Source organism: Colobus angolensis, unplaced genomic scaffold (genome assembly GCF_000951035.1).
Source record: "Colobus angolensis palliatus isolate OR3802 unplaced genomic scaffold, Cang.pa_1.0 Scaffold344, whole genome shotgun sequence".
NCBI classification, from domain to species: Eukaryota; Metazoa; Chordata; class Mammalia; order Primates; family Cercopithecidae; genus Colobus; species Colobus angolensis.
The window spans coordinates 2,123,180-2,133,299 of NW_012116755.1; the positions used below are offsets into that span (position 1 = coordinate 2,123,180).

Below are 10,120 nucleotides of genomic sequence, written 5' to 3' on the forward strand. Positions count from 1 at the left end.
AATACAAAAAACTAGCCGGGCGAGGTGGCGGGCGCCTGTAGTCCCAGCTACTCGGGAGGCTGAGGCAGGAGAATGGCGGGAACCCGGGAGGCGGAGCTTGCAGTGAGCTGAGATCTGGCCACTGCACTCCAGCCTGGGCGACAGAGCGAGACTCCGTCTCGATAAAAAAAAAAAAAAAGAAAAAAATAGGATATGTGTGCAGGTTTGTTACATAGGTATACGTTATACGTGTGTCATGGTGGTTTGCTGCACCTATTGTCCCATCTTCTAAGTTCCCTCCCATCAGCCCCCACCTCCCAACAGGCCCTGGTGTGTCTTATTCCCCTCCCTGTGTCCATGTGTTCTCATTGTTCAACTCCCACTTGTCAGTGAGAACATGTGGTGTTTAGTTTTCTGTTCCTGGGTTAGTTTGCTGAGGATGATGGCTTCCAGCTTCATCCATGTCCCTGCAGAGGACATGATCTCATTCCTTTTTCCCATGAGATATTTTTACATCCTCTTTTTGTCCTAAGTCTTGGGAATCTGCGTTTACACTGACAGCACATTTTAAGTGGTTCACAGCAAGTGTTATGTGGCTGTGTCTCCTGTGTTGGACAGGCCTCCACTGGGCAGGAGCTGTGTTTCTGCACCGGCATTTCCTGCCTATACAGAAAAACACAGCACCCTCTGCTGATTTTGGGGACTGTGACCTTCAGATCAGTCTTGCAGTCTGTTTTGATTTGCTTCCCCTGGACATGTCTGCCTCCTCCCAGGACTGTGGTCTGGAGCTCAATGATGAAGATGGCCACCGCTGTTATCCGCTGGAGGACCACCTGTTCTGTCACTCCTGCCATGTGAAGAGGCTGGAGAAGAGACCCTCGTCCACAGCCCTTCATCAGCACCACTTCTAGCCAGAGCCACTTGCAGACATCATGGCAGGGGATGAGGAGCCGGGGTTGCTGCTGCTGCTTCCGGTGGCCCCTGGGGTGGGAGTGGGGTAGGGGAAGAGGAGGGGTGGAAGGGAGAGTTCCTGTGAGCATGTGTGGGGTGCCTTTCCTTTAACCAGGGAGGTGAACACTACCTGCCTGCTACGTGTGTTTTCCAAGTGTTTTTCTCTGTTGCCACATTTTCCTCAGGTTACTCAGGAAAAAGCTCCAGCATGTGCGTAGCATATGACCTGAGGTTGCATCATTGCAACAAAGGAATCCTCCTGTCCCCTCTGGGAACATTTCACGCTTCTGAAGGAGAGGTTCTTATTGAGCTTATTTCACAATATCCCCTTGAAGGGACAGCTCAGCTGCCAATACATTCACCCCTTTCTCTTCCTTCAGGAAAATACCTGTACCCAAATGCCCCCTCCCCCCATACATATCATGGCATGATTTAAGGCTTCTTTTCACCCAAGAGCTTCAGTTCTTCTGCAGAATGGCTGCAAATTTAATTGCATTAAGGCAAGAAGGAAGCTCTAATATGTGCTTTGTATCCTAAGGCGAATTTGCTTAGAAAACCAGAGGTAAGATTTGAAATAAGTGAGGCAGGGTTTCCTCCTTAGACACTGACAGCATTCTCTGTGCCCCTGCAAATCCTTACTCTCCTAAAGGCAGCTGAGGCCCCGAGAGAAATTTGCCCTATATGAGTAAAACATGCTTTGGGAGAAGAACTTGGTGCAGGCACCAGGAATTTTTTTTTTTTTTGCCCACGTCTTTGCGCTGTTTTTCTCTGGAGTTTTCAAGAGTCAGTGACTTGGAAGGCCACTTCTGCAAGGCAAGTCTCAGGAACCCATGCAGGTACATCGCTTGCACCTGTTTTTAGCTTATTTAATGACGGGCTTTTGGGAAGAACTGCCTGCATACTGAGAGACAGCTTCTTATAAACAGGAGTGTTTTTGTGTGTGCGAGATCTCTAAGCCAGCATGGGAGGGAGTGCCTCAGGATAAGTTATTATATTCATTTTGTTGGTTTCTCTCCTGCCCAGTTCTTGGCACAGGCATTATGTTGGAAGAAACCAGTATAAGGTACACTGCTTTTGTCTGTTTTTTTAGTTGTTTCCCTTCACTTTCAGTCTTCCACACACAAAAAATACCTCACAGATAGAGCTTCACCAAATCACAGATTCAGGAGGAATTTGGCTTTCACACTGGACTCAGATAGCTTCTTCAGTGTGTTGGAAATCACTGGCTTCACACAGGCCCAACTCCAGCTGGTCAGGGCAGAGTGATCGTAACTAAAGGTCAGCGGGGAACAGATCCGATTCAGTGCTTTTACCTTATGCATTTCAGCATCCTGGCTCCCCAGGGTGGCAGGAACTGAGGGAGGGCCACACACTGGCGAGATTTCAAGACCACTCTCTGCACTGAAGAGGTGAAATTTGCACTGCAAGTCACATCCCTGAGGCTGGAGGTCAATACCCCTTGGTATTTTGATTAGAAGAAGCTGCAAAAGAAAGGCAGCCCTTTTTACCATTGCCAGCCAGGCTGGGGACACCAGAGCCAGTGTGTGCACTCTGCCTCCTCACCTTGCACCCAGAGCAAGAGGACTGGAGTCAGTGGAGCTCCAGAGTCAGTGGAGCCCGTAGCACGTGTGAACTCAGGCTTTTCATTGGGCTTGGCTCTACTTCTAGGCCATGTTTTGGCTCATTTGGTAACCATTGCCTGTAAAAAGCACAGAATTGGTGCCGTGGATTATCCTTTCCATGTTGATGAAATTCATTCTGTTGGAATCCTTTGGCCAGATGTCACTTCAGCCAGGGTGTGCATTGTCATTGGTTCTTTTTCACAGGCTGAGCCTCCTGAAAACCCATGAACGCTGGGGTTGGGGAAGTGAACCCTGAGGTGGGGACCCTCTCTTCCCATCAAGTCATCCAACTCAGTGTGGGCACAGCAGGAGGTGAATGAAGCCAGCCAATGTGTTAACCTGTCTCTGTCAACCTAAGAATGTTGGCCTTACTGACACACCTTTGCTCCATGTTCAAGACCAGAAGTAGCTGGGATTTGTTTGCAAATTGGGTAATTAGTTTAAAAATCTGTGATTACATTTTTAAATGAAATTTTTAAAGCGGCCTAGATTGAGGTGATTCAGATAGGTTTGCAAATATACCATTTTATATTGTCGAGAAAAAACAATAAGGGAATTTCTAGATGTCCTAGAAATCCTAGCAACAGATTTCTCTGGTTGTCAGTTTCCCTGGAGAAGGCTCCAGGTAGGAATCGCCAATCAGTTGTTTTTCTCCCCGCTTCAGGCCCTTGCACAAAAGCCATGAAGAGATGTCCACCTACATGGTATTTTAAATATAAATTATTAGCCAAATAGAATTGTAATGGGGTTGTATTTATGGGCACCTAGAAAGCAAACACAAGGACTTGGTAGGCCAGGAGGAAAAGGTTTTAAAATTTAGAATGAATAGCCCTCCTGGATTTTCTTTTTGACAATTCTTGGACTTTAGATAAAACAAGGAGGATTGTGGCCGGATTTCAGATCCCAAAGCCAGCCTTCATCTTAGGCCTTTGCCTCATCGTGCCTTTTAGGTTTTCTTACCCACTGTCTCCTGTTTTGTCTTTTTCTTCTTTTCCCCTACCCCTCTCTTGGGACGTTTAGAAACTGCCTGGGTGGTTTGAGAAGAGACAACCCAGTCTGACCTGCAATATAAGGATCCATTCGTCATCTCTCTCGCTGATGTTATTTCCCCATCTGCTGTCTTGGTTCATCTCACCACAGAAGGGCATTCAGTGCTAACCAGCCATCGGCTGCGTATGGCAGCACTTCCCATTTCTCTGTGGTTAGTGCTCCAGTGAAAACCTCTTTCAGCTGAGTCCTCTGAGGTTCTACTATTGAGTCCTAGGTGGCTGATGGAATGATTGAGGAGGTCTGGTCACCCTCAAGTGCCATCATCGCCTTGTTTCTGTGGGCTTGTGTCACACAAAATGAAGAACAGAAATGTTAGGACTTAAGAGAATGTTTGGAATTCACACCCCTTTGCAGTCCTTTCAAGGCTGCTGCTATGTGCTGTGTCCCATGTATGTGAAAGTCGAGCTGTGATGGCTGCTGGGACCCCTGCAAAGATCATGTGTGAGAATTGAGCACAAGACCACAAATTATTACTGCTTGATGCACTTGTTAAAACTCGATCTGCCAGGAAACCAAATTTTTTTTTTTTTTTTTTTTTTGAGGCAGGCCCTCACTCTGTTGCCCAGGCTGGAGTGCAGTGGTGCAATCTCAGCTCCCTGCAGCCTCCACCTAGTGGGTTCAAGTGATCCTCCCACCTCAGCCTCAGTAGCTGGGACCACAGGCGTGTACGACCACCCCTGGCTAATTTTTGTATTTTTAATAGAGATGGGTTTCACCATGTTGCCCAGGATGGTCTGGAACCCCTGAGCTCAAGTGATCTGCCCACCTCCACCTCCCAAAGTGTTGGGATTATGGCCATTAGCCACTGTACCTGGCACAATTTTTTTTTGTACTCTCCTTTATGCCAAGAATCAGTCCTAATTTCTTTACTATGTGAAGGAACTTTTAAAAGTAACAGAAAAGGCCAGGCACAGTGGCTCATGCCTGTAATCCCAGCACTTTGGGAGGCTGAGGTGGGTGGATCACTTAAGGTCAGGAGTTAGAGACCAGCCTGACCAACATGGTGAAACACTGTCTCTACTAAAAATACAAAATTAGCCAGGTGTGGTGGCGCATGCCTGTAATCCTAGCTACTTGAGAGGCTGAGGCAGGAGAATTACTTGAACATGGGAGGCAGAGGTCGCAGTGAGCCAAGATGGTGCCGTTTCACTCCGACCTGGGCAACAGAGCGAAACTCCGTCTCAAAAAAAGAAAAGAAAAGTAACAGAAAAAAGAGTGAAATATATTAGCTATCTTTTATTCTGAGCCAAAACTTGACAGATGTGGGAAATCTCCATATAGTGTATGAAAATTTCATTGTACAGGGAAATTATTTTTCTGTGTCTTTTCTTTTACTATAAAGTGATTCAGAATTTTACTATTACTATAAAATTATGCAAAGTATTGTGACAAAACTGCATCAATTTGTTGACTATTAAAGTGCTCCTTGAACATTATATTTCCCCGGTCTTTTCTGTGTGTGGAGTCAACAAACAATGCTTTTTGCTACCTGGACTTTGTGTTCTTTTACAGCTCTGGATTCTTTTCTTTTTTTTTTTTTTGAGACGGAGTCTGGCTCTGTCGCCCGGGCTGGAGTGCAGTGGCCGGATCTCAGCTCACTGCAAGCTCCACCTCCCGGGTTTACGCCATTCTCCTGCCTCAGCCTCCCGAATAGCTGGGACTACAGACGCCCACCACCTCGCCCAGCTAGTTTTTTTGTATTTTTTAGTAGAGACGGGGTTTCACCGTGTTAGCCAGGATGGTCTCGATCTCCTGACCTGTGATCCGCCCGTCTTGGCCTCCCAAAGTGCTGGGATTACAGGCTTGAGCCACCGCGCCCGGCCTACAGCTCTGGATTCTTAAAAGTACCACATGGGTATCAAACCTGTGAAGGGTATGAGATTTTACCCTACTTGCAAGCTAATAAAGTGAGCACACCACATGGATTCATGGATCCTGGCAGAAGTTATGAGACTCATAGGTCAGAGACAAAGGACAGTTCATTATAGCAATAGCAGTGGCCAGTTTATCAGCATTTGCACTGGTTCCCTGAGCCCCAGACCCCATGAAGAGGGCCAGGTGAGACGTGCACACACACTGGGCTGCATTATAAGAGGAACCCCCATGCTTAGGGAACCCTGGTATTTGATAATGGGCAGTAAGCCTGCCTGACTTTTGCTCCAGAGACAGACACTATCTCTGTCATCCAAGACTTCACTAGATAAACATCCTTGGAAATATAAGTCTGGAACCTGGCACTAGGTGCCTATTCTTACCAGATGTATAAAAATGTGAGAGACCTTGGAGAATCATATCCCAAGAATCAGCAGTTTCTTTTACTGGACCTTTAAGATTGAGACTTGTAAGGTCCTGATGCAGTGACATGTAAGGTCACTTTGTCTCTTTTGTGAATGTTACCATTTTTTTTCTTCTGAGGTTATGACCAAAGAATCCTCAAGGTGAGTGATCCTTCAGTTTTGAGACAGCCACATGCAGGAAGACGGGACTTGTAGAGTGATGGGGCCAAGTGTGTGGTTAGAATCCTTGGGGTGGGGTAAGAGTTTGTTCTAGACTCCAGTTTAATCCTTGTGGCTACCAGGTCTGACGTGCCAAGGACACGGGAAAGCTGGGAGTGAGGATACTGATAGTCATGGCACTTTACACCAGAATAAAACTTTTTTTTTTTTTTTAAGTGATAAGAGAACGGCTAGTCTGATTTTACCAACATGGGCTGCTATTTGCTTAAGACTGATAGTGCAACGGGTGAAGATGCAATCAGGGTAAAAGGTGGTCTGGGGTTGTGGTGTGCTGGCAAACCAGCCCTCTGGGGCAAAAAATTTAAAAGCCCTGATATGGAGTATTTGCTGATATCTATAATGTAAATATTCCCACCATGGCCACTTTCCAGTTACCAGCAAGGCATCCCAGCACTAGGGGTTGGGAGGAGATGGCATAGTCCTAAGAGTCAGCCTCGGGCATTGAGCCATGTGGGACTGGGCAGTGGGGTATCAGGTCTGGTTCTAAGTGCTGTGATGAAGCAGTAGCAGCTGTAATAGCTGACATTTCCTGTGTGCTCACCACATTCCAAGGACTGTATGTTCTTTATCATCCCTCATTTGATAGACAAGACAACTGAGACACAGAAGGGTGAAGTAAACAAAGTACGCAATAAGTACTCCATCCCAGACCATCTTGTCCGGAGGGCGCTGTCTTGACCACTCTACTACTATGGTTGCTGTGAGGCAGTAACTTGTCCGTCAGTGTACTTCTTCAGCAAAGCTACATAGTCAAAAAGCCACAGGAGGCTGTGAGGAGAAGCTCACTGCTGCTCTGTTGAAACCTGTATTGGTTTCCTATGGTCACTCTAACAAATTACCACAACCTCGGTGGCTTAAAACAACCCAAATATATCTTTCTGTCATCCTGGACATGAGCCAAAGTCAAGGTTGTCAGCATAAGCGCATTGCTTCCAGAGGCACTATAGGGGACTGCCCATTCCTTGCCCCTTTTCTGCTTCTAGAGGCTGCCCATTTTCCTTGGCTTGTGGCTGCATCATTCTGGCTGCTTCTATTGTCACATCTCCTCTCTGACCCTCCCTGCCTCCTTATAAGGATGCTTGTGATTATATCCATCCAGATAATCCAGAATCTCCCATTTTGTGATTCTTAATAACATCTGCAAGGCCCCTTTTACTTTGCAGAATAAGATATTTACAGGTTCTGGTGATGAGGACAGGGAGATCTCTGAAGGGAAGGGAAGCAGGAGATAGGGTCTGGAGGCAGGGAATCTAAGGCCAATTCAGGCTGACAAGAACTCAGTCAAAAGGAAAACCCCAACTTTCCACGCCCAAGTAACAGAAGGACCAGAGGCTACTCCCTTTGCAACCTCCCGCCCTCCCCCTCCCCCGCCCCTTTTCTGCATGGCAGGTGAAAAATTGAAAGTACCTCTGATTCATCCCCTCCCACAACCAATCAGACTGGTTGCGGGCCAAGTCTTCATTTGCATAGGAGTATAACTTTGTAACTTCAGCCTCTAATTGGTTGCTTTCCACAACCAGATGTTTGTACAGGGTGGGGTAACTTTGTAACTTCGCTTCAGCCTCTGATTGGCCCCCTCCCACAACCAATCAGACTGATCACGGACCTCTACTTCATTTACATAGGGTGTACAGCAAGGAACCAATGGGAAACCTCTAGGGGGTATTTAAACCCCACAAAATTCTGTCAGTGGCCTCTTGAGCTGCTTGGCCTGCGCCCACCCTGTGGCGTGTACTTTTGTTTGTCAATAAATCTTTCGTTGCTTCATTCTTTCCTTGCTTTGTGCGTTTTGTCCATTTCTTTGTTCAAGATGCCAAGAACCTGGACACCCTCCACCAGTAACAGGAGGAGCATTAGTCAGCCTCCCACAGACTCCAACAAACATTTTTTGAGAGGAAATGAAAGAATATTCCTAGGTTATTGGGTGCCTTTTCTTCAAGAATCCCTGAAAGTGGGGTTTGCATTTTTCCCTGGATTGAAAACAGAAATGCTTCCTACACAAACATGATTGAGACTTTGCACTCTAGGTGTTAAAAAACATTAGAGTAGGTCATACCCTGTGGGTTATGGTCAGAGAGATCTGGTTAGAAGTTCCCAGGTAGGCGACAGCCCTAGATATGTGACACTTCTAGGAGAATCCCTGGCTCCGTGGATACGTCCAGGTGTGTAAGGCAGCCTCAGGGACTGCCACCACTTGGTTACATACATGTCCCTCCAACTAATCCTAGCTCTCAAGGACAGGCAGTTCTGGGCCCTGTGTTGCTCATGAGACTTGGTCCACAGCAAGCCTGTGACGGAGTGAAAGTGAGGGGACACCCAATTTGAAAACTCAGCAGGAAGCCAGACTCCATGACAGACAAAATGGATCAAAGTGAATTGGCTCTGTTGTTTGGGGAAATACCTGAGGTTTGTTGTTTTGTACCAAGAAGATTAACGACACGGACACACGTGGGTAGGTTAAGGAGCAGAAAGTTTAACAGGCAGAAAAAAGAGAACAGCTCCCTCATGCAGAGGGAGGAGGACTCCTAATGGATCTCCCCATTCCTGACGGGAAGCAGTCTGATACATAGAGGAAGGGTTTGAAGAGGTGGTGCTTGAGTTACATAAAGCCCAAGGGATTGGTTTGACCAGCTGTGCCATTTACATAGCCCTCGGAGAAACTCGGAGGAATTCCACCTTGATCTTTTATTATGCAGATGGGGTTTTTTACCTGGCCAGAGCCTTGACACCTGCACACATGGCAACAAACAGAAGAGAGGAGAAATCTTCCATATTGGATGTACCTGGCTTCCAGGTGCATTATCTACGCAAGCTTCTAGCTTGTTTATTTATGCTTGCAGCTTGACTTTCAGGCTGCTTTCTGTTAGAAAAAAATGGTTTTGGGGGCTGCTTTTTATTAAAACAAAAGCCTTACCAAGGACTCCTGTACCCTCACTATCTGCCTGAATAATTTTTTTAACTTCTATATTAAAAGGTCTATAAGTGGGAGCTGGCCCTAAAAGTAGGTTATAGAGATTATTTGGATGTGCCAACAAGCTTCATCTGCAGCTTGGACTGTCTCCATTGGAAGGCCTCTGGCAGATTTTGTAAAAAGTTATATTTATGTAACAACTTTACTATAGGAAAAACTTGCCTAAAGATATGAATTTATATTACTCATCATTGGCTGGTTCCTTATCCTGAACATTGGTTTCCTTGGAATCTGATTTCGGCTTGTTTGGCCTTTAAAAACCCCAGAAGAATGGATGTTTCTGCCAGATTATTTTCTGGTTTTCAGTCTCACTATATGTCACGAAGGCCTTGGTTTATGGTTCCCAACTGGCGAAGAAACATCAAACTTTGCTTCTCTTAGTTCCTTCTACATGACAATGGGTGGTGGCTGCTTAGATGGAAGCATTTTTTTTTTCCCTAAAGCCTATGAGACAGGCTGCAACTTAAACCCCTATTTTATTAAAGGAGAGGAAATGTCCAAGAGCCCAGAGCTAGTGGGTAAAAGCATCATCAGGACTAGAAATGGGGTCTTCTTGTTGCCAATTAGTAGGGGTGAGGTGTAAGTGGCATATGTGACTGCCATCCATGCCCAGACAGGGAATTGTCCTTGAACCCACTCATGTGGTGTCTTCTGAGGGTACAGTGAGTCCTCAGGGCAGGACAGCCTTGGGGTCAAGAGCCCAGACTCAGGTGCTATCTCAGGTTTTGTAACTCAATTGCTCAATGACCTTAAGCCACTTTAGTTCCCTCATCTGTGAAAATGGGGATAACAACTGAATTTACCTCAATAAAGTGTGTCAGGTTTTAAGAGTAATTGATCTTTACGTCATGATAAATGGCAACAAAATAAATGACAAATGGATTAAAGTAAATAGTAAAAACAACATAAGAACATTAAAAAATCATATAATAGGCCGGGTGCGATGGCTCACGTCTGTAGTCCTAGCACTTTGGGAGGCCGAGGTGGGCGGATCACAAGGTCAGGAGATCGAGTGCATCCTGGCTAACATG

The 10,120-nt window shown here is 46.1% G+C and overlaps 1 protein-coding gene across 1 annotated transcript in view; it reads left to right on the top strand.

Annotated features, from left to right (window-relative positions):
* Nucleotides 1-4,538, top strand: part of LIMD1 (LIM domains containing 1) — a 90,253-nt gene extending 85,715 nt beyond the window's left edge. The window contains exon 8 of the mRNA XM_011952655.1: nt 753-4,538. Within this exon, the coding sequence (XP_011808045.1) occupies nt 753-890 (138 nt within the window). The 3' untranslated portion in view covers nt 891-4,538. The remainder of the gene's footprint in view (nt 1-752) is intronic.
* The last annotated feature ends 5,582 nt before the right edge of the window (nt 4,539-10,120 follow it).